The sequence below is a fragment of the Rhinatrema bivittatum genome, chromosome 17 (genome assembly GCF_901001135.1).
Source record: "Rhinatrema bivittatum chromosome 17, aRhiBiv1.1, whole genome shotgun sequence".
Classification (NCBI taxonomy): Eukaryota; Metazoa; Chordata; class Amphibia; order Gymnophiona; family Rhinatrematidae; genus Rhinatrema; species Rhinatrema bivittatum.
The window spans coordinates 9137650-9162941 of NC_042631.1; the positions used below are offsets into that span (position 1 = coordinate 9137650).

General features: G+C 42.4%; 1 protein-coding gene across 2 annotated transcripts; it reads right to left on the reverse strand.

Moving 5' to 3' along the window:
* Nucleotides 1-8690: 8690 nt before the first annotated feature.
* FADD (Fas associated via death domain) lies at nt 8691-13492 on the reverse strand. 2 transcript variants are annotated; one of them, XM_029582999.1, is made up of 3 exons: nt 13324-13492; nt 10665-10973; nt 8691-9613 (listed from the first exon to the last, which is right to left on the reverse strand). In XM_029582999.1, the coding sequence occupies exons 2-3, from the start codon at nt 10960-10962 to the stop codon at nt 9336-9338; spliced, it is 576 nt and encodes a 191-aa protein (XP_029438859.1). In that variant the 5' UTR covers nt 10963-10973; nt 13324-13492; the 3' UTR covers nt 8691-9335. The 2 variants fall into 2 exon arrangements, with proteins under 2 accessions (XP_029438859.1, XP_029438860.1); XM_029583000.1 differs by having other exon boundaries at nt 13328-13471.
* Between the last annotated feature and the right edge of the window lie 11800 nt (nt 13493-25292).

The window sequence follows — 25292 nt, forward strand, 5'->3', positions numbered from 1 at the left end:
CCTCACATGCGGCAGTAGATTATTTTGATGCCACACACAGCACTTTATGCTCCTTGCTCGCTCAATTAAAGAAAAAATAGTGAAGAGTCAGCTACCGCCTGCATTCTCCTCCCCCTCTCCGAAACATGGGATGGATCATTCTGGCTCTCCTAGCAATACAGATTTCACTGATGACGAGCCAGGATTTCATCTGAATACTCTACCTTCCTGCCTCCCCCTTCCCGGCCACCTGGGCATAGGAACATCATCCACAAGTTACAGCATTTCCCAATTTTTCTTTTACAACTCTCCCTTCCACTATGTATAGAGCAAGCTGAATAGTGTTCTTGCAAAAATAGGCTATTGCAATATCCCAGACATAAAATATATGTGTATCAGATGCTGAAATGACAGAATGTAGCCTTCTTAAAAGGTTTATTTTCCAATTTCTGCCTCTTGGAATATCTGGAGATCTTGTTCCTTATGTGCCAAAAGTGATACAAGGGCAGACTTGGGCGATACTGGGCTGTAACCCAAGGGTCTTGCTCCTGAGCCCAATTTCCCCAGGCCACAACCCAAAGGTTTTATCTTGAAAGCAAGAGAAGACTGCAGAGAAGGGAGTTTAGGGAAGCTCAGTTTGACCTTGAGTTTTGGGTCCGTGATAAAAACAACATAGTATTCACAGAATAGCTATTATTTCAGTCTGAAGCAATCAGGCAATGACTTTTATACCTAAAGTATTTATTAGAAGAATAGTTACAAAAAAGTGTTTTGCTAATACATGTTAGACATTTTCTCTGAATTCCTTTTAAGAATGTTACACTGGAAGAAATTTTGAATTAATGCTGGGAAAATCCAAATCATGTTCCAAGCTACAGTGCCCTGTAAAAGTCTTCACACCCTTATACATTTTTCACATTCTGCTGCCTACAGAAATACCTATCAAAATGCATTCAGGTAGGAGTTTGTTTCGCTGATCTCCTTAACATACTCTATACATTCATCATGAAGGAACAGCTTTAGAAATGTACCAAAAGTAACTAAGAAGAAACTCACAAGACGTCTTGATTTACATAAGTCTTCACACCCTCGAGTCAATACTTGATGGAAGCTCCTTTTGAGCCACTAACAGCCATGAGTCATTTAGGGCAAGTGTCTGTCTGTCTACCAACTTTGCAGAGCAGGATGGTGCAAGTTTTTGCTCATTCTTGGCAGAAATGCTCAAGCATTTTCAGGTTGGCTGGGGATCATCTGTGAACTGCAATCTGTTGGATTCAGGTCAGGGCTTCGCGTGGGCCTCTTGATGACATTCATTTTGTTCGGGCTGTGCCACCCCCATTGTTGCTTTTGCTTTGTGCTTAGGATCATTGTTGTGCTGAAAGGTGAATCTTCTCCTCACTCCCAGGTCTACGTCACCCTGGAACCGGTTTTCCTCCAGGCAGGACCTGCCCACACCGCACCATCCATCTTTTCCCTTGATCTTCACAAGTCTCAAAGGAGGCCCGAATCAGTCTCTATTTTTAAACTTGTCAATTGTTCTAATGAGTGAGAATCAGCACACATGGAGAAAGCAAGAGAAAAGACTTTAAAGAGCTGGAGCTGCTAAAAGGAAAAACAATTGGGAAAAGCACAAATGTAGTGGGGGAAATACAGAAACCCTACATCAATCAGAGACCAGCTAAGGAGAGGAAAGGCTAAAGAAGTTAGGGCTGAGGTGGGGGGATATGACAGAGGTCTTTAAGATCATGAGTGGAAAAGAATGGGTGAATGTGAATCAATTATTTACTCTTTCAAAAAATAAAAAAACTAAGGGACACTCCATGAAGTTAGTAAGTAGCACATTAAAAAAAAAAAAAAATCAGAGACAATACTTTGCCACTCAATGCACAAATAAGCTCTGGAATTCATTATCGGAGGATGTGGTTAAGGCAGTTAATAGCATAGCTGGGTTTAAAAAAAAGGTTTGGACAAGTTCCTGGAAGAGAGTCTATAAACTGTTATTAACTAAGTAAACTTGAGGAATAGCCCTGCTTATCCCTGTGTGACAGCAGCATGGGATCTATTTACTATATTGCCAAGTACTTGGGACCTGGTTGGCCACTGTTGGAAACAGGATAGTGGGCTTGATGGACCTTGGTCTAACCCAGTGTGTCAAATTTATTATGTTCTTATAAGAGATAAAAATGAGAGACAGATAATTGCAGCAGCGGAAGTGGATTAAAGACAAGATGGTCCACAGCCAGCACAGAACAAAAATAGTAAATGCAGATTCTGTTTTACACATCTTGTTGCTGGGTATGGCATGCTGATGTCAGAAGGCCTGAATACACAAAGGCAGAATGACGTGGCTTGGCTCACCCGCTGGGAACTATGTAAACACTGCACCATTGCTTCACGTGACAAACACTGGGATCACAATCCTAACAGAACTGGAGAGAGAGAAGAAGTTGCGATCAGCTGGAACATTCCCATTCCAACTGAAACAAAGCTTAGGGCCTGATTCATCAAGATCTTTTCCCGTAGACACAGAATGGGAGAAAAGCTGCTAGAAAAGTAGACACTGAGGTAAAGGAGAACAGCAATGCTGATAGAAGTGTCAGTCCCAAGCAACTATTCTGTAACTGATAGAGAGAAGATGGACAGATACTTAGGGATGCCATCAGAGACCAAGAAAATGTGGCAGAAAGATACAGAAATAGCCCCAGTTGTTCTGGATGCCACCGGCCCGATTATGAAGTGTTGCCATTTGTTGGCTTTACGTATTACACCCTCTGAACGCCAGGAGGCGGCTGTCTTTGGCACAATGCAAGTACTGAGAAGAGCACTCACGGACAATTTAAGAGACTGAGATCGTTCCCAGCACACTGGGGCTTAGGAAGGAAGCCCACTCCTGTTACCGTATGTGCAAAACAACCCCATTTGGAGACCCTCCCTGAAGCCTGAGTTAAAAGAACTGAATGCACCTCGATATGTTGCCTGTATATAGTAAACCTCTGGCAAAATGCTGGTATTAGGACAATCATTTGCAATACATTTGAAAGATCTGAGATCGTACCCAACGTAGAAAAGCTTAAGGGTGTGAAGTTCATTCCTGACATGTTCCGTGCGAATAACAATCCCCCTTTGAAGACACTGCCCCAAGAGAATTTCTGACCTGTTTAATAAAGATGTTTAACATATGTACATGGAGTTCACATCTGCTGTGGCATATACTTCAATTAGCACAAGTTTTTACCATCACATTTAAAAATGGCATGAACCTTAGGTTGTTGGTATGGTGCTTTGGGATTTCCTCCCTCTGAGGCAGGCATCAGGTTGCACATGGATTGAGTTGAAGGGCTGCTCACAAAGAGAGGATTTCAAGGTAGATGGGGCCACACAGACAGGCTGATCAAATATCGGTGCACGTTAAATGGGCACTACCTTAACTCGTGCCGATCCACCTCTCCCGGATGCCCAAGTCAATATTTAAATCGGGTGCCGTGGTAAAAAGGAGGCGCTAGGGGACATTGCGCACCTCCTCTGCAGCGGGTGCCCGGAGAGGTGGCTGTCAGCCGGTTCAGAAAATGGACATTCAATATGAGGGTCCCTTTTCCTACCCTGAAGGCCGGCACCTTTTTTTTTTTTTTAATTCTATTTCAGTTCCTCCAACTTAATTTCACAATGGTACTAAGTCAGAGGAACCAAAAAAAGGAACGGAAAAGCAGTATTTTCTGCTTTTCTTTTATTTTTTTGGGCTCCTCAAATATTAACGCCTGCTCCAGGCAGGCGTTAATTTTTGCAGGTTAAAATGTGCACCTTGGGTGCACTTTTTTTTTTTTTTAATTTGGGGATAATAGCTAATAGCCTCATCAACATGCATTTGCTATTGATGAGCTCTATTATCTTCGCCGAGGGTTGGATGCACGTTTTGGGCGTGCTTATCCCCTTATAGCATAAAAGGTTGTGGATGCACGTCCAAAACATGCATCCAACCACGAGTTAAACAGTGCGCTCGGCTTGTCTGAGATGGAGAAAACCCAATATTTAATAACAGGCATCCAGCTTTCTCCTCTTCTTCATGCAGAGGGCACCTTCAATCAGTGCTTTCCTGCCATGCTTGGGCAAAGTGCAGCAATGACCTCTTGTGGTCAAGACTGTACTACACCACTGTAACATTAGATGAAGAGACAGTGATGAATCTCAAAAGCAGGGTCCTGGTCACTATGGCCACTTAGGTATGCAGCCACATGTGCAGAAGCCTTGCATTCATGACTCGTTCTGCTCAGATATTTAAAGCACTGGGAGAGCACATAAGGTGTGGGGGTGAATTACTGCTGCAATAGCCACTGCCCCAGCTGGCACCCAGATGAAAGAATTCTGCTCAGAAATCAGCTCCTGAGGCAGGAATGCTGCTCCTAGGCCATGCCACATACTTATGATGTACATAGTTTACAGAATAAAGCTTTATAGCTGTGTTTCATTTTCAAGAGCACCAACTCTAGGGTTTTTTCTTATTTACCCAGCAGTTTCCTCTTCAGTCGGACCTGGAGATTTTTTTATCCTCTTCTTATATCCCCCCTAATATACCCAGTCGGGCCACTGCCGTGACAGTCCTGGGGACCCATGAACCAGCGTTCATCCTGGAACCCTGAAATCATGGGCCCTGAATCGAGCTGGCAGATGTCACTGCTCTGGGGCTATGAACGTTGCCTCCACAGCATCCCCAGCTGGTTTGGAGAGCGACCCAGAGACCTTCCGCATGGCACTTAAACCAGATTTCTACTTTACCAACCTCGTTTTAACTAAGGGAGAGAACCTGGTATCGATAATAAGTCAGCAGAGTGAACCAGAGCTCATATACGAAAATAGCAAAAGGTATCAGATTTGTTAGTGCTCACAAACCGTAATCCACAGGATCTTGCCCGCCATGGGCTTCACCCAGTATTATTCATTTGAGCACGTAGTTTACATTGTATGCTTTTCCAATTTATTAAAACATGTCTTAACTTTATTAGAAAGAATGTTTATATACTTTTTACTTGTATTTTTACTTAAAATTTCTTATGGTTCAAAACCCCACTATATACTTGTTTCCCAACTGTACCTTTTTTATTTTGAAAAACATCTGTTTCAACTTATCTCATGAATGCTGCTCTTTTTTAGCCTCCGAACTCCTCCAAACAATTGTAGTGCTCAAATAAATCCCAAACGTCCCGACACTGACAATGTTACGGCACTTGCCGTGCCTGCTTCAGGGGAGCTGAACTAATCTAAAGGAAGAGCACAAAACTAAAAGAGCAACAAAAGCGGCATGTTTTACAGTTACAGCCCCATTTTCAAAAACCATTAATAGCATTTAAGAGGGGATGTGATCTGAGAGATCAACTTGTGCATTCACTTTTTATAAAGAGAGAAACCTCGATTGAGGAGACCATGATATACGAGTACTGCAAGCAGAGCAACGCTGGATTTTCCTTCTAGAGACAGTCCGTCCTTCAGGGATGAACAAAGAAATTGATTGGTCGGTATTTATATGAAGCCTTGTGATTGGTCCCAAGCCAAGTTCGGTGTTGGTTTAAATACTATTGTGTTTTGGGAGGTTGCTAGTTTATGTCTGCCATGTTTTATAGCAGTTTGATTAGCAGAGTATAATAGTGGGTATCCACTGGTAGCCATTTCAGTTTAAAGGGTTATTTTGAGGATTAAGTGCTTTTGTTGCTGTTTAGTTTTGTGCTGTTTTTTAGATTCACATGGTAGATTTTAAAAGGCCCGGCCACCCGGGTATGTCCCGGGGCTTCAAAAAAGGGGTGGGGAGGGGGCGGAGGCTGGCTTCATACCATGGCAGCTCAATTTGTCAGGTTTGGATCCCTCAGCTGTCAGAGCCAGGGTGGAGGTGGGGTGCTCAGGCCTGGGAAAGGAAAGAAGGAAAACACTGCTGCTACTAGGGTGGCTCCCACCAGCCAACGGAGAGTGGTTTTGGGAGAAGATGGCGTGCATCCTTCAGCTTGTGAGCCACTGAATCATACCAGGTGGCGAGCACAAAAGAATTCCCAAATATTTTGTCTTTTGCAATTATACAATAAAACATAGGAAGTTCTCAACAGTACACATAAGCAGAAAATGCAAGTAATTCCGTAAGTGTTAATAACAAAATTTACTCCTAGGAATAGGAGACAACACATTCGGACAAGAAAAAAAAAAAAAAAAGAAATGTAGAGTGCAATTGCTGATGCAAAATTTAACTACTCAGTAGAGGACAGTATAGAGGAAATCAGATTTTTTTTTTTTTAGTGCATGCCTAAAGTCTTGTATTGTATCCGCAGAAACAGCTGAAGAATCAACCTTCTCTCATAGAGCTGGGCCGGATTACGAATGAAATGATTTATTTATTTCTGCAATTTCTGTTCCACTAATCCACCAATCGCAGCAGCCTATTGTCAAGTTACACAGTAAAGCATAACTAGGGACCTTCATTTTCATTGTTCTCTATTTTTCCCAGGAATTTATCAGGGTTTATGACAAGAACAAAACCATGAGAAAATCAGTTGGGGGGAGGAAGCCTCATTTTTCCAACCTTATCTTGGTGGACAGAAGCCAGGACCATAAGATAGTAGTGAGCAGATTCTCGCACTCCCCGTTGTTGTAGCATCCCCATCTCTACCCCCATCCCCGCTCTAGCATGTTGCATACACAGCAATAAAAGGAAGGAAGCAAGCAAGCTGCAGAGATCATTTTATTAGACTGACAATACATTTGGGAGCAGCTTGGAGAGCTACTCTCCTTTCAGCAGGTTCATGCAGAAAGAACCAACCATGCTATTCCCATACATGCTAATTATGGGCTGAATTACAACTGGGCCGATTCTGCAAAGTGCGCTTGGCTGTGAGCATTGTTTAACACGGGTTTGGCTGCGTGTTTGAGGGGCGTCTATTACCCCTTATACTGTAAGGGGTTTAGCGTCTCAAACGCACGGCCAGACCCCCTGAAAATAGCGCTCATCACATATGCATGTTGATAAGGCTGTTAGTCAGTCACCCGGCATTCTGTAAGTAAAATGTGCAGCCAAGCTACAAATTCTACACTTATAAATTAACTCCCAAAAAAGTATAAAGAAAAGCAGAAAATACTGTTTTTCTGTACACCCTCCGACTTAATATCCTATATCTTAAAAAAGATATAATTGCAATGGAGAAGGTACAGAGAAGGGTGACCAAAATGATAAGGGGAATGGAACAGCTCCCCTATGAGGAAAGACTAAAGAGGTTAGGACTTTTCAGCTTGGAGAAGAGATGGCTGAGGGGGGATATGATAGAGGTGTTTAAAATCATGAGAGGTCTAGAACGGGTAGATGTGAATCGGTTTTTTACTCTTTCGGATAATAGAAAGACTAGGGGGCACTCCATGAAGTTAGCGTGTGGCACATTTAAAACTAATCGGAGAAAGTTCTTTTTCACTCAATGCACAATTAAGCTCTTTTATTTATTTATTTTGAAAGAAAGAAAGAGCCAATCAAACCAGCTAAGAATAAGTACTTGCTTGATCCAAAGAAAGAGAAGGATAGCCGGCTAACTAGCCAAATCAGGAGACCGAAAGGTGAGCTGATGCACCTGCTGGAGACAGATAAATATTGAAGGGTTACAGGATAGGCTCTGTCCTCATATAGGACACCCTTTCAGTTTTAGTCTGTCTGCACCTGCTGGAAAGGAGGCTCAACCCACGGTCTGGACTGATCCAGGTACGTACAGGGAATGCACAATTAAGCTCTGGAATTTGTTGCCAGAGGATGTGGTTAGTGCAGTTAGTATAGCTGTGTTTAAAAAAAGGATTGGATAAGTTCTTGGAGGAGAAGTCCGTTAACTGCTATTAATTAAGTTCACTTAGATAATAGCCACTGCTATTACTAGCAATGGTAACATGGAATAGACTTAGTGTTTGGGTAATTGCCAGGTTCTTATGGCCTGGATTGGCCACTGTTGGAAACAGGATGCTGGGCTTGATGGACCCTTGGTCTGACCCAGTATGGCATGTTATGTTCTTAAGTCAGAGGAACAAAAAAAATATTTAAAAAAAAAAAAGTTCCATCTGGTCCAGTTAGAACGGATGCTCAATTTTACGCGCGTCCGTTTTCCTAACTGATCACTGTCAGTGGGGTCAGAAGACTAACGCTTGTAAAATCGAGCGTCTGTTTCCTGAAGCCGCTGCCAGAGCCATCTCTCCTGGGCCAAGGAGGCGCTAGGGGTGCATAATTGTACCTAAGCGCCTTGTTTTAGCACAACCCCTCATTTAAATATACTCGCCCAGGAGAGGTGGCTGGGCGTGCGCCCGTTCTCCCGCAATCCTTTCTGCATCGGCCTGAATGGGAGTTTTAAAGCAAAAGAATTGGGGAGGTGGAGAGGCAGCAATGTGTTTGCAGAGGAGTGAAAACCAGCAGAAGGGACAGATTCAGAAGGGCTATATTAGGTACAGTATGAGGAAAGCAATAGCCAACTTTTAAAAGGGTTTTTCATCTATAGAAACCAATTATGATATTTTCCATACCCTCTTTAGGTAGGATAGAATGCAAAAACCCAAGAGAAAGGTACATTATTGGAGGTGAAGTTCTTCTAGACACAAAGGAAGAGTGGGATCTGGAAGTAATTGTATCTGATTATTTTAAGGTGGCCAAACAGATGTATAAAGTGATGGTAAATCCAGAAAGCTGCTTGGCTGCATAGTCTGTAGAGAAAGGGAGGTGATATTGCCCCTGGTGAGACCTCACTTGGAATATTGTGTACAATTCTGGAGACTGCACCATCAAAAGGAGATAAACAGGATGGAGTCGCTTCAGAGGGAGGCTGCTAAAATGGTCAGTGATCTCAGAATTAAAGAACTCAACGTGTATACCCTAGAGGGAAGGAGATAAGGTTGAAACCGGGTAGAGTCAGAGGAATCTTAGGAAATGGTTCTTTCCAAAAAGGGTGGTGAATGTGTGGAACGGTGGAAACAAAAGCAGTATTTAAATTCAAGAAAGCATGGGATAAATACAGGGGATTTCTTAGGATGTGACGACAATTAGAATGCTAAATTAATTGGACGGATAGGCCATACGGTCTTTCTGCAGTCATGTTTCTATCTGAGCAGCTGCACTAATCTCTTTACAGGTTATCATTTCATTCACATAGAGGTAGGTGATTTTTGAATATGAGAAAAAAAAAGAAAATATTTCAGGGACCTATACAATTTTACCATTCATACACGCAGAGAAGAAGCAGACAAGTTTAAAATTCCTAAAATGCCATTGAGGTGTTGGGACATTTTGTTTTCAGGCTTCCTGGCATGCACAGAAGTTACTGGAGTAGAAGGCAGAGGTAACACTTTCAGTCTTCTGCTTAGTTTCAAACCTGAGGGCTGGAAAGCTTCGCTTCTACGAGCTCTGCCACTAATTTCATCTGACAGTCCTGGAGAGCTTGCAGCAGGTGCAAAACCTTGGCATTCTTCCCCTGAGACTTCTGCCAGACCCTCAGCCCCTGTATAATCTGTTCCTGCAGGTTGTTGGGATATGCAACCATGATGCCCTCTAATCTGGCTTCTGAAACTCCAAGTCTACGCATCAACATTTTCCAGTTTCTTGCAACATTTTCGGATATAACAAGAAATGCTGTCTTTAGTTGTTCTATTAAAAAAAAAAAAAAAAAAAAGGGATTTATCAAAACAAACTGAGTCTGTTATGTACATCCACAATCATAACTTGTATTTAAAACCTTTCATCCAAACAGAGGTGCAACAGATTTTTAAATTGTAGCATCAGAGAAATGAACACGTGAACTCCCTCCACAGCGCGATCTATGGCAAGTTAATACACTTTGTAGGCATCTGTGCTGAAAAAGTGATTACTAGCCTTGTCCTGAGGCCGACACCTGGTAGTCTGTATTCTGAGCTGGCTAGAAAAGCTCTGTGGTGAAAGTGCCTGTTGAATGGTGGTTAGCTTTGCTTCGTCTTGCTGACAAATCCAACTTATCACAGTTAACATGGTACAAGCAGCTGAAAAGGAGAACTTCTCTAGAGCCCTGCTAGCTCTCCTCCTGGACAATTGCTCTAGAAAAAGCCAGAACAGTAATCCAGGAAAGAAGATTAGACTAGGAGCAACTACAGACATGAATAAAGCAGCCACTGACCTAAGGAGATGATGGTACAACAAAGCCAGTTTAGGCACCAAAATAAACTAATAATTTCCTACACCCTTGAAAATGAGGTCACAATATATGCCGCTGTCTAGGAAGGACAGAAACTTTCTGCTGGTTACAGATCCTAAAACAGATTCACCATACAAAGCAAAGAAGTGGCTTTAAAGTCTCTTGCAAAACATTTCTTCCTTAATCAAACTTTCTGGATGACATTCCGATTTAAGAACAAGAAACAGGCCATGAAAAGAGGGAGACAGGGCAATATCTGCAGAACAGAAAAACAGATCCAAAAGCATCCATAAAGCAGAGACTTCTCAAAAGTCTTCCCCCTGGTGGCAACAGCTGAACTGATCCTGAGCAGGAAGCCAGCTCCCTCTTAGTGGTTTAAAGGCCATCACAGCATGCTCCCACCCACTTCAAAATGAACTACAGGTTTTCTGAGTATCTATGGCAATTCCTGTCCATCTACAGGATTCTCATCACTGGGTCTCATGAGGAATACTGTAAAGGAAAAGCGGACAGTGACAATGTATGACAGACCTCTCTCCTGAGGTTCCGGCAGCTCAGCAGCATCGTCCGGCCCGTTCTCCACGAACCGTTCCAGCCGTTCCACCAGGTCGCCCCGCTTGAGGCTTTTCAGCATTTTAAGAAGGAATTCAACTTTGCCATTTGAGATTTCCTGCTGCTCCAAAAGGATGCTGAAGAGATCCGTCCCGCTCTTCACATTTTCCAGCTTTCTTTTGCTGATAATGCCACAGCAGAGGAATTTCAGGTGATCAAGATCTTCCTTGGACAAATCAGTGGAAATGCTGTGCAGCAGTATCAGAAAATCTCCCATTTCCACAGGCCCTGTCAAGAAGAAGAAACAAGTTAAAAAAAAAAACAAACCCTACAAACATAAAAAATTTAAAAATACTCCAAAATAAATGTCCTGATTTTCTGACCAAACTATGGTCAGGTTTATAAAAGCAATTTGCTTTCCAGAGCTGAGCAGGACGCTCTTTCCACCTGACAATAAAGACAAAAGGAGACTAGTGGTCCCTATGTGCTTGCAGTGTTTCTTTTAATATTATACTCTCTGGTTTTACCGTATCATTTTAACATTACTGAAAAGAACAACAAAAATGTTTTTGCCTAAGGAATTAGGACTCAATTCCAGTTCTTGTCTGTTGGTGCCTGAGAAGTGGACACTGCTGCTGGCAGGACCTCAACATACACAGTGCCACCAGTCTCTTCCACACCGGGTGACTTATATAGTTCAAAGCCGTGCACTATGTTGAGATTCCCAGGCACAACAAGCACTATAAATGCTCAATACACTGCTGTCCTGGCTTGAAATAGGCAATTATTACAAACAATATACCCGTGTATTTCAATGAATTTTATCTTCAATCTTTATTATTTAACACACCTTTAAAAACATAACACATATCTATTTATATCACCCATACACACCACATTCACTCACACAGTAATGAAACTATTAAAAACTAACAATACAAACTTGTTACACTTTAACAATACTATTGCAACATTCCCTAATTTACAAAGAAATTGCAATATCGATTGTGTTGGAATACAAGTTATGAATTTCATGAAAATGAGAATGGCAATTTAATTAAATGTTCACTATGTTAGGATGTAACCTATGAAATATGAACCTAATAAGGAACTTTAATTATAAATGATTGTCTACATTAGTGTTAAATATAATAGTGGTAGAAATTGGGGTAATTAATAATAAAAGAGGAGTATGTTTACATTGTAAATTAGGGAATGTTGCAATAGTATTGTTAAAGTGTAACAAGTTTGTATTGTTAGTTTTTAATAGTTTCATTACTGTGTGAGTGAATGTGGTGTGTATGGGTGATATAAATAGATATGTGTTATGTTTTTAAAGGTGTGTTAAATAATAAAGATTGAAGATAAAATTCATTGAAATACATGGGTATATTGTTTGTAATACTTGTCAGTGTTAATACCTGTGGTAGACCCAGGATAATTTTATTAATATACTTGAAATAGGCAATGTCTGTCTTCTGCTCAATGTCTGTCTTCTGTGTCATTAATCAATAATTACTGTAATGTGCAAAACTTACATTTGTATTATTCTGTCCTATGACACACAGATGCACATGTGATTAGCAAGAGGCTGTCTAATGGTGGTATAGTAGTGATTCTCAAACCTTTCCCACCGAGAATCCACTCAGCCACTAAGACAAAAGTTTGAGATCCAGAAGGATATGCAAGCACAGTGAATACTAAAAAGTAAAAGAGTGCATTATTTTTTTTATTTTTTTTTTTAACAAGGAGCACACCTATACAGCCTCTCACTGTAAGTCACTATTCCTGTAAAAGCTGCTGCAAATATAACATCCCAAGTCACTCTCTCTTATCCATGGTATAGTGGCCTAGCCACTGATCAGATGGCCTGAGTACTGAATGGTGGGACAACAGGATGGTCCCATACCAGAGAAGAAAGTGAAACAGATGAGGACTTCATGTTATGAATGATTCAGGACTGGATTATGCACCAACTGCATGCATGAGCCAAGGCTGTAATTTTCAAAGGAGTTATGTACATATACTATTGTAGTAATTTTCAAAAGCCATTTACACTTATGTCAAGTGCACTCATGTGAGTAAAACCTATGGACAATTCAATGGTATATATTGTATCAATATTCAAATGCCCACTTTCTCCAGTAAATGCTTTTTACAATCAGGCCCTTAGTAAGCAAGCTCCTTTCTGAACTAGAGTCCTAAGGAAACCTTGATACAGCGCAAACTAGATCTGCACATATTTAAAGTGCTTAGAACCTAGCCAATTCTAGTTAAAAGTGAAAAAGGCAGAATTCAGGTGTATTCTGACAAATGCCTTTCTGTCTAAATACTCTTGCACTGCTTGTTTAAAAGTTTCTTTAAAAGAAAAAGTAAAGGTTTTAAGCTATGAGCTTGTCCCTCACTCTAACTCTGTGGGGAAAAGTTTGATGCACAAGCCATACAGAAACCTTTACATCAAGTCTTTGGCCTGCTAAAGTTGGCTAACACGAGCCAGAGCTTACTGTAGACTATACAAGCAGAGGAAGAATTCCCCCGCACCCCAAGATAGAAAAGTCCCAATAATGCCCTGGGTAGCTCCTTCCGCCTGGGTTTCGGTTTCACAGTCTATCCCGGCCCGCCACGCTCAGAGCCTCACCTGCCTCGGTCAACGAGTAGCCAGAAGGGCAATTGCACGGAGGCGATTCCTCCCCCTCTCCGCTTCCTGATCTGGCGCGCGGAGGAGACTCCGCTCTCTCCCAGCTTCCTGTTCCGGCGTGCGGCGGAGACTCCGCCCCCTCCCAGCTTCCTGACGCGGCGCGCGCCGAGCGTCTCTCTCTCTCTCTCTCTCTCTCTCTCTCTCTCTCTCTCTCTCTCTCTCTCTCTCTCTCTCTCTCTCTCCCGATGCGGCGCGTGCCGTGTACGTCCCACTTTCCCGCCAGCGCGCTCAGAGTGTGGGCGGGAAAGTTTGTCGTGGTGCTGCGCTTCCTCGGTATCAGTTCATGTGAAAAATAAAATAAAAATGGAAAATGTAGGTCATTAAGTATTTCTAAAGTAAAGCAACTGGAAGATATGGTGAATGTCCCTCATCCAGAATTGGGAGAATTAGGCTTGGTCTCTCAGGACATACTGTACGCTCAGGTGATGCACGGCAAAGACTTTCCCAGAGAGGGCTGTTTTTATCATGTTTGAGGTGCTGCACAATTAAAAAAGATTACCAAACTGTTGCAGAAAAGCATCCAATAGAATTCTGTGAAAAGAAAAAAATATCAGTTAATATCAAGGACTGGGACATTTACCAGAGAACAAGGCGACTGTCTTGGGATGAATGGAAACACGATATCCCAAACTAACACATGACAAACAGGAACTAAGAACATTAACTGAATTGAAATTCCTTTGATTGCTTTGGCAGCTTGATGAAAGAAAAAATAGCAGCAATAGTTGTGATTTTAAAAATCTTTTGTGGGAATTCTTCCTCCTGATAACAAAATTGCCTTGGCATGATCAGCAGGATTTTTTTAACTTTTTTTTTTTTTTATCAATTTCAAAAGATATACACAAGAATAAACTTGTTAGAGGAATACAAGTAGAGTGATACATTCTTTTAAAAAAAAAAAGTTATCAATATCTGCGTGCCTAGAGACCACAGTACTTTATGAGATGCAATCTCCAAGCATATTTAAAAGAAATACATAAAAAGAACATAGCATGAAAAACAACTTAATCAAATTCTGCAGGCCTATACAACTCTGCCATAGCTCAAGAATCCAACACGTTTTTGCAGTCTATTAAGAAACTAACTTAGAGGGTTCAAAAAAAGATATTTAGCACCATTCAAAACAAGGACACGTTTATAAGGGTAACCTACAAGAAAATGAGCACCAAGAGCTAACGCTTCCTGGAGAGATCTGGAAATACCTACACCTTGTGGCCATGAATCCACATAGACCTATTCCTAAAAAAGGGCTTCATGATATACGCTTTATCCTGCAAAAAAAACCAAAACTTAACCAACAGTGTCCCCCTTTCCCCTGTCTGAATAATGCTGGGCCCTTCAATTAATGCTGTAACATTAAGACTCTCATCTCTTGAGAAGCCCTTTCCCGGGATATCGGTGTTGACATTGCTGCCCTTCTCTCAGATGTAAAAAGAAAGCCCTGCAAATAGGAGGGGAGTCTTCAGCAGGAACATGCAAAATTGTCCTTAAAAAAATCCAGAGGTGAACCAATCAGTAATTTTAGGAAAGATTAATATCCAAAGATTTAACTGTCTAGCTTGGTTCTCTAAATTCTCAATCTCCCAGGCGATAACAGAGTAGGACTAAAGCAAGCCACATTGGATGAAATCTATCCGGAGAGAGCGAAGTTCATGTTTCTGAAGATTTAGGGACCTATCATTAGTAAAACTCCCAGAGAGAATCCAGGGCTATGGTGGTGGGCTTACCCTGGGAAGTTCTCATTGGTTGACCTCGGCTGCCTTATCGTTGCTGGCTGGCTGGCCGACTAACAAGCTCTTTCCAAGGTAAAACCTTTCCATCATTGTTCTCCCGTGTCGCTAAGACCACTGGCTTCTCCTCCCCAGGTCCATTCTCTGCTGATAAAACAGCTCTCACCTCAGCGGCTGCAACAAAGGGGGTGGGAAAGCTTGCTCCAGCCATCACTCCCGGGCATATCTCCTGAACTGCAGAAACTCTGGCTAAGCCTGCGCTCAAGGAAACACCCAGGTCCCATTGTGAATCATCTCGGGAAGATATAACTATGGACACCGCTGCAGGCTGAAAGTCCCCCTCTTATCTTATTTTTTCTTAATCATAGCGAAAGTCAGGAAATAAGGACCAACAAGCCCAAAATGCCAGAGGTACAGGAGAGACAACCTCGCACATCTATTCACGTTGATGCCATCAGCAGGATTTTGAAGTAGCTTGTTAGATGTCCCACCTGCAGTTCAGAAGCTCTGAGTTGAGCCTGCTGTGTTGGGGTGGGAAGGGAGGAGGCTATTACTGAAATATGAAGGCCATTAGGAAATTTCTTTACAAGCTTCTCTGTGTAAATGCATACTACAGTATTAAAGGTCAGTGGAATGCATAGCCAAGAGTGGCTAATTAAGATGTAAAATAGCAATTGCCAGGGCATGAGACTTTGGATGAGGAGTTGACGTGGCTGATCACTTCAGACTGTTAGACACCATAGGGGAAGACAAAGGACCTGGAAGAAATGGGATGGCTCAGGGTTCTCTCTGCTCCCTAATACCTGACAGGCATCTTGGCGTAGGGTTACACCCTTCAGGTTAGGAGCAGGAATGCTGCTGGAGTAGCACTCTGCTCTTGACCCAGCAAAGTCTGGTACTTCTATTGCAGTGATGTCTCATGGCAGCTCTGGAAGGGTTGGTTTGGGTTTTTTTGCCCCTGTGACATGCAGCCTGGCTCATCAATTGTTCATTTTCTCTGCATGAATTTTCTGTCTTTCTGTGCTCATGATGCATTTTACATGCTACATTTGTTTGGAAAGCAGATTGAAAAATGACTTATACAGTGTGGTGAATGGGAGGTGCAGATGGCTGACTGGCTGTAGTGCATCTATTCCTAGCAACTGAATAAGTCTCGGAAGGATGAAATAGAATTTTTTTGACTGGATTCTTATCCTAAACTTTTAAAAACTTTCAGTCAGAAAGAAACAGACTAAAGGAAATAGAACAGACATGAGGCTTTAATGAAGATTAAAAAGATAATTAGAGAAACAGAAAGTTAATATTTTTCTTTTCTGACTTTCTCCAGAAGACCCCAGTTTTTATCTTTTGTGAAGTACTAGGGTTGACAATTTCAGAGGAGGTAATAAAATACACAAGTAATAACATATAGCAGTTATGACGAATATGTGTGCTTGTTTTATCAGATAGAACTGCTGCAAGTAGATGCCCAAATCAGTGGGAGAAGCGGTGAACCAACAGTAGCAGAAACTCAGGAGAACCATGAGGAGTTGGCACTGATGTGTCAGGAAGGAGTATGAGCTGCACCCCTGTAATATTCACCCTCTGCTGAGGACCCAAGTGTACTTTCACCCTGAACCTCTGGGAACCTCACGCTTACTTTTCCCCACCCTGATCCCCTTAATGACTACGTCTCGTTTTCCAGCTCATTTGAACTTTGATGTTAAGAGTGATGTTTGCATGCAAGTACACGAGACTTGCAGCTGATCGCTGTATCTAGCATATTTGCTCACGCCGAGGTGAATGCTCCCTTTTGTCACCACTAAGAGAGATACAGACTAATCTGACTTCATCGGTTTCTCCTCAGTGCTTGCTTTCTCAGCCTTATCAATTCCTGCCTGCAGTACTGAACTGCATTTTCAGGTATTGCATCTATGGTTAAAGAGACTCCTGATCTGATGGTAGTTTGGAGAGACAGCCCTGTGCCTTGCCAGTTCTGGTGGAGCAGCACATCTTGCTTCTGGATACTTTCCAAACCTATCCCAGGGACCCCACAGCCAGACAGGTTTTCAGGATATCCACAATGAACGTGCATGAGATAACTTTGCACGTGCTGGATCTCCAACGCAATCCGATCTATCTCATGCACGTTCATTGTGAATATCCCAAAAAACCCACGAGTCCTCAGGATGGGTTTGGGAAATTCTGTTCAAGGGCCTGATTTCTCATTCTGTGCCTATGGGAAATATCTGTGGGAGGAGTAGCCTAGCAGTTAGAGCAGTGGACTATGAGCCAGAGAAACCAGGGTTCACATCCCACTTTTGCTAATTGTGACCATGGGCAAGCCACTTTACCACCATTGCCTCAGGTAGAAACTCTGGAGGTAATTTTAAAAGGAGTTATGCGTTTAAATGTAACAAACTATCATAGCAATTTTTAAGAGTCATTTACACACATAAAGTGCACGTACACAACTAAATCCTATGAACAATTTAATGGCATATATTGTAGCAATTTTCAAAAGCCTTCTTACACGAGTAAATGATTTTTAAAATCAGGCCCTTGGATTGTAAGCTCTCTGGGGACAGGGAAATACCCACAGTACCTGAATGTAATCTGCTTTGAAGTGCCCAAAAAGCAGAATACAAATAAACAAATCAATCAGATAAATAAATCATTAACGCCCAATGGATGTGCTTTAGAGAAAATCCTCCAGAGGGCACTCGGATCTTTCCAGCTGTGCTTTTGCTCAGAGCACAGTACACAAAGCTCAGGCTGTGCACCGATGCTTTCCTGACCCACGCGATTCCTGCACATTCTTCTCTTCCAGTTCCTTCCATTTCGTTGAACAATATTGTGAAAATGTATTTTATCGAGCATAGAGAAGGCAGGTCAAAGCATGCCTGGCTCAGATATGGAGGGCGGTAAAGGCGAGGGAGGGGGCTGGTCAGAGATCGAGGTCGGTCTGAGGTGACCGGGGCAGGTGATAGCTTTTTTGTTGCCCTGTTAGAAAAATTGCTGTGCTCCCCCGATTCATTCAGTACCTGTCCCGGGCCCATCAAATAAAGCCCAGCTCCGTCCTCCATTCTATATTTTTAAAAACTGACATGCCTCATCCCCCTACCACCCCAGAACCCATGGACAGGGAAGGTTATGAGGTGCCCTAGGCAAACCTTGCAGCCTTGCACACACACACACACTCACACGTTATGCATTTATAACACATTTTACATGAAAAACATTCAAAAGTACAGTCTTCTGAGACAATAATAACACAACATGCATATTATATTTACAGGCACTGCTGTGGTACATACCAGAAAACTCTGCAAAAAAGACACTTGGAGCTCCAATGGAATTAGACTTTTTGTAATGTATATTGGGTGTGAGCTTGGTCCTCAGCAAGCCATGAATAAACAGAATTACCATTTAAAATATAGTAAACCTCCCATACAAAAACAATCCTAACAATCTTATCTATGAAAAGGCGACACCTCACATAGTACACCGGGCCCTAGAACACCAGTAAAACTTATTGGGAAACCAGGATGCTATATAGATCCCTACACAGAAATTAAATGCCAGCAAAATACCTCTCCTAAATACCTCATCTCAGTCACAAATGCAGAAAACAGACAGACCCTCACCAAATATAGAATAAAGAGATCAAAGTATAAACGGAAACGAACTGAGAAGAACTAAACTGGAGCCCACAACAAGTCAGCCTCTATATGCGGAGCGACAATGAAAAACATAGAAATGTCAGCAGAAAAGGACCAAGCATTCCATCCAGTCTGCCCAGCAAGCTTAAATTAGTATCTGCCGTGCCATACAGGTCTGCCCCATACTTAGTTTTCCAGAGCATCAAAGTCTGGGCCCTTGTTGGTTGGCTGTCTGAGTCCAATTCCCCGTTACCTCTTGCCGTTGAAGCAGAGAGCAATGTTGGAGTTGCATCAAAAGTATCAGGCTTATTGGTTAAGGGTAGTAACAGCCGCATCAGCAAGTTACCCCCATACTTGTTTTACCAGACATAAAATTCAATATCCTTATTGGTTGCTGTGTGAAACTAATTCCCATTTTCCTCTTTTCCCCCTGCCATTAAAGCAGAGAGCAATAATAGAGTTGCATCAGTAGCATGGGATCTTCTTAGTGTTTGGGTAATTGCCAGGTTCTTGTGGCCTGGTTTTGGCCTCTGTTGGAAACAGGATGCTGGGCTTGATGGACCCTTGGTCTAACCCAGCGTGGCAATTTCTTATGTTTTGGACTTCTCATCCAAGAACTTATCCAAACCTTTTTTTGAACCCAACTGCACTAACCACATCCTCTGGCAATAAATTCCAGAGCTTTATAGTTCTATTGATAATAAGCTGCAGCCCGGTCAGGAGAGAATTCGTGTAATCAGTCAAAATGACACTTCAGACTCAGCCCAAGGAATGAGATAATTACTAATCTCATAACCCGTTTTATATTATTTATTTGTTGCTAATTCCGCTCTACCTTTCTTCCTGGCTACTTTAGCCCCCAAGTTCAATGCCCTTGTTTTATGTAACTTTGCTTGTTTCAGCCTTCTTGTTTGGTTACACTTGTTATTCCCCTAAGTTCCATGTAAACCGGCCTGATGTGAATTCCATTTGTGAAGTCCGGTATAGAAATATATATTAAATAAATAAAATAAATGTTCTTATGCTTTATTGGTTAAGGGTAGTAACTGCTACACCAGTAAGTTACCCCCATGTGTTGAGCACCTGCGGCCAGAAGTCTCTCTCCTTCGGCTGCTGGTGGTTAGGCTCCACCTGCGGCTCCGCCACCTCTTTTGCTGCCACCAGCTCACTGCCCCCCCCCTCCCCCCAGGTATGCTGCCCCATGCAACTGCACGGTGTCCACACCCGGTCGTGCTGGGCATGCCATAGATCAATACAGAGGCATTATGGCATCCTCTATTTTATTTGCCATTTGTCTCCTAATAATTCCTAATATTCTGTTTGTTTTTTGACCGCCACAGCCCACTGAGCCAACGATTTCAATGTAATATAAACTATGACACCCAGATCTTTTTCCTGGATGGTAACTCCAAATATGGAACCTAACATTGTGTAACCACAGCATGGATTATTTTTCCTTCTATGCATCACCTTGCACTTGTCCTCATATTTCATCTGCCATTTCGAACCCCAGTCTTCCAGTCTAGCAAGATCTTCTTGCAATTTACCACAATTCACTTGTGATTTAACTACTCTGAATACTTGTGTGTCATCAGTACATTTTTTTTGTTATAATATTACATCTATACTGATACCCCTAGAACAAAGTTATGTGCCTTGTTTTTTAATGGAAAAACCTTAGAGGTTATAAATCTAAAAATTATATAAGAAAATGACTTCTTGAACACACAGCAGGGTCTTCTACTTCCACCTTGAACGCCCACGAGGGAGATTGCACGTATAACTCTGTAACAGTTGCAGTAAATGGTGGAAGTGGGACCCGTTTGCCTAAAGTTAACCAGACCCCGAGCCTCCTGGACTGAAGTGGCTCAGGCTGGCTGCACGTTCGGTTTCTCAAGCTCTCACGGTGAGAGCCAGCAGGAGGCAGCACCACAGACCTCACAGCCACCTCCCGTGCCAGGTCAGGTGGGGGCCCCGGCTCTGTGACTCGGGCCCGGAAGCGCGCAGCACCGCCTCGCCACTTGCCAACTCTGCCCCCGCTTGCCCATCGCAGGCATTTCCCAGAGAGGCACCGGCAGCCCGGCCCCCTCCTCGTTCTCGATTCGCAGAAGGAAGCCTGACACGGCCGCAACTGCTTCCCTCCCCCGGAAAGGAAGAAGCGGCAGCTCCGATTCCAGGCCGGGATTGGGTGGGGCGAGCAGGCTGCAGGGCAGCCGGGCAGAGGGAACTGGCAGGGCACCGGGGCGGTGCGGCAGGTGAGGCGGCCTTTACCTTGAGCACTGCTGGCAGCCCCACAGCCTCTCCTGCTGCCTCTGCCAGTGAGTTGAGCTCTGCTAGTGGCCTCTCCTGCTGCCACCACCCTCCTAGGTTTGCCGCCCCGTGCAAATGTACAGTGTGCACACTCATTCAAGCCGGACCTGGCGGTGACACAGCAGATGGAACTGGGCAGAAAAGGGAGGGCCAAAAGGTCCTGGTCTGCTGTGTTAGATCAAAGTCCTGTGAAGAAATTTACATTCCTAATACAATACCAACAAGGAATGCCTGAACTGCCTGTAATCTTCAGTTCCTACATATTTTCCCAGTATTTTTCCACGTGAAACGGATTTATATAACCAAGATTTCCAGTTCCCCGCCAAGTCATTTACTGTGGTATTGTCCCAAAGCTAAGAGGATGTACATATTTTCACAGAGTTTTCTCTCATGTAAAACAAATACAGGATAAACTCCCAATTAAGCATGGCACACATTTAAAAATAATATAAAAATTGTCTCTCTCTCAGGTGAATAGAGAGAGTAAAACGTGCATAAGTCACCTGGGTGAAATAAAATTCAAATATACTCTGCCACGTTGCATGAGATTTGATTGCTTCAGAGGCTTTAGGTGTATCTTTAATATAGTTAAAGCTTCTCTAATATAAATCATTTAATCTGCAAATACAAAAGTGTGTTGAAAACTGTTTTGGTTTCTGTACTGTTTGAAAGAAGTCCTTTGTTACCCTTATGAAAACTCCATTGTTTAGCACAGTTGAGTTTGTGTTCCAACTTTGTTATTATACAGTGTCCTCGCCTGTGGAGCTGGAGACAGCGATTGTGATCACAAACTCCCATTTCTAATCGGCGTATTCATCCATGCGCAAGGTTAACCACATAGAGATTGCCAATCACAATAACTTTACACACCTGGCGCTGGGAGGTAAAACCCATGAACCACAATTTGCTTCATCAGTTTCATGGAGAAAAAGCTGTTTTGATTACTTTTCACATGGTGTCAGCTAGTCAGATTAAACGCATCAACCGTATGTGTTACGTCAGGTTCATGCAGCAGTTTAGTGATGCCGGATGATGGTGAGTTTGCTGCAGTTCAGACCATCAATACCAGCACTTTATGTTTCTTGGGTCGCTCCAGTAGAGCGGTGGTGATCCAGGAAAACCTTAGGTTGGTGAGCCTGATATCAGTGCCAGGCAAAATGGTGGAAACCATTCTTAAAAATAACATCATTAGTCATATAGGCATGGCTTAATGGGGAAGAATTAGTGTGATTTTAGGAAAGGCAAGTCTTGCGTACCAATCTTTTAGATTTTTTTGAAGGTATAAATAAACTTAGGTAAATGGGTGGTTGATAGAGTGTATGCATTTTCAGAAGGCATTTGACAATATATCCCCATGAGAGACTCCAGGAATTTAGAAAGTCATGGGATAGGAGGCAGTGTCATAATGTGAATTGGGAACTGGTTAAACAACAGCAAACAAAATGGTTGGTTTTCCAAATGGAGAAAGGTCATGAGTGTAGTGCTGGGACCTGTGCCATTTAACGTTTTCATAAACGATATGGAAAAGGGACCAAGTGAGGTGAGCAAATTTGCAGATGACACAAAATTATTCAAAGTTGTTTAAAAAAAATAGCAGATTATGAGGAATTGCAGAAGGATCATGTGAGACTCGAGCAGTGGGCATCTGAATAGCAGATGAAGTTTAATATAGAAAAGTGCAAAATGATGCAGATAAGGAAAAATAATCCCAACTACAGATACACAATGCTGGGTTCTCTATTGGGAGAAACCATCAAAAAAAGGACCTTGGAGGTCTTATGGACAATACATTGCTGTCCTCGGTTCATTGTGCAGCGCCAATCAGAAAAGCAAATAGGAATGATCTGAAAAGGAATGGAGAATAAAATATCATATTGCCTCTGTAGCTTGGTTGGTTATTGGGTGCAATTCTGGTTGACCCATGAAACTAGGAGGGTGACAAAAATGATAAAGAGTATGGGAGCCCTTTGGTCTGACCCAGTATGGTAAGTCTGACCTTTGGTCTGACCCAGTATGATAAGTCTAAGTATGGTAAGTTCTTGGAGGTTACGCATGTTAGGGCTTTTTATCTAAGAGGAAACATGTTAGAAGTCTATAAAATAATGAGGGAGGTGGAACAGGTTTTTAAAGGAAGGTTATTTATGCTTTCAGATACTAAAATAAGTGGGTATTCTATGAAACTAACAACCAGCAGATTTAAAAAGATATAATAGAAAGTACTTTTTCATTTGTGCACAGTCAAGCTGTGGAATCCATCGCCAGAGGATGTGATTAATGTGAGGAACATAGCATGGTTTAAAGGAGGTTTGGACAAATTCGTGGAGGAAAAGTCCATGAAACTTTATTAGCCAGGTAAAGAAAGAAAGCTATTGCTATTCCAGGGAGCGAGTAACTGGAACTCAATCTACTTCATTGGGGATCCGCTGGATACTTACGAGCCCGGGATGCTGGGCTTGATGCACCACGATCTCATAAAATGTTATGTTACAATCAGTAAGTCACTTTGTAGGTAACGAATAAGTGTATCATTGTTGTAATCACTATCACTTATTGTTCCTTCCGTCACTCCCTACTTTCCTCTATCTTCCAAATTCTAGTAACCTTCTTTTCTGTAACTTACCTCCCTTCTTAAACGATTAAGCTATTGTTAATCCACCCTTGTTCGATGTAAACTGATGTGATATGACTTGTGTCATGAACGTTGGTATAGAAAAGAATCAAATAAATAAATAAATAATGCTCTGACACAGCATGGAGCTTCTTATGTTCTTTTCCATGGGCACAGAATAGGATAAATTCTTTGTGCAAAAGAGGGCACACGGTTGTTGGGCTGCCTTCGTGGAGGGTCACGTTCAAAGTCATTTCCAGAGATAAAACGATGCTGTACCTGCAGATATGCGTGTGGGGGGCCTCTATCCACCTACGTTTACCCATTTCCGGGGGCGAGGTTCAGGAGGGGCTTGTCCTTATGTGCATACTTCTGAGTTTATAAAAATGCGTGCATGAATTTTCTCAGAAAGCCCCCACACATAGTCTAGCAGGTGTCAACGTGTGAGGGTGGATTTCCAGGGATGATTTTAAAAGGGAAAGGTCGCGCACACTTTCACATTGAGAAGTCCCTGGCTAAAGCATATCCCAGACTTTATACCAATGTGGTCAGTGATTCAAACGACCTCTGCACTTAGGGCTTGAAGAAGTGTTTAACAGATTGTTTTTATGTTTTCTGAAAAGGACCTGAGATTGTCCATCTCTCCATTTTTGTTTTTGTTTTGTCTCAGCAAAAACACTGAGGTGTTGAAGCACAGCTGTGCACAATACGTATTACTATTTTAAATGGATTTTTAAGATGCTTATTGCTCCAGAAATGATTTTTCTGGGGTTGATGATGAGTATTGTTGATTCTTGTGCTCTTCCAATGAATGACCTCTGGTTTCACTGTGACGATGAAGTTGCCTGACTCTTTGGATATTTTGAGACTGGGCTTGGTTTAGTTTTACCCTTTCACAGATGGCTCTCTGTTGTATCATATCATAAGAGTGAGGATGGATAGAGTGCAGTTTGTTGCCTAATGATTTAGGGTATTTGATTCACCAATGTCTTTGAACCTGCAGTTATCTGGTGAAGAGCAGAGCCAGGTGTCTTGTGGGAATGAATCACACCATTATCGCTAAACTCCTTTCAAAGCCTGACTCACAAGAAAGAGATCTTCTCCTTCATGGACTGTACGTTGCTGCCTGCCTCTCTTGAGTATAAATTTACATCTCCTACTGACAGGAGCCATTGCTGTGTGCAAAGTCATCCCAAACATGATAAACCATTTCATAATATATCCAGGTCCACCAAAACAGCCTTGCTACATGGAGGGATACCATGCAAGGAAGATTCAGAACCAATGTCAGGAAGTATTTCTTCACGGAGAGGGTGGTGGATGCCTGGAATGCCCTTCCGGAGGATGTGGTGAAGACCAGAACTGTGAAGGACTTCAAAGGGGCGTGGGATAAACACTGTGGATCCATAAAGTCAAGAGGCTGCCAATGAAGAGTGGGTGACTCGCCAGAATGATGGCTACTGCCTGGAGTCAATACCCTTATTAAATAAACATACACATGCTTACTGTGACTCCAACATCGCTCTAAGCTTCAACAGCAAGAGGAAATGTGGAAAAAAGGATTCACACTCACAAAGAGGGGAGTAGCTGGCTTGTTACGGCGGTTACTACCCCAAATCA

Excerpts from the sequence above, each read along its gene's own strand:
- FADD (XM_029582999.1), bottom strand. The coding sequence starts at position 10,962 with ATGGGAGATTTTCTGATACTGCTGCACAGCATTTCCACTGATTTGTCC. Across the intron at positions 9,614-10,664 it reads GCCGGAACCTCAGGAGAGAG|AACAACTAAAGACAGCATTT; the intron begins GTCTGTCATACA and ends TTTTTTTAATAG.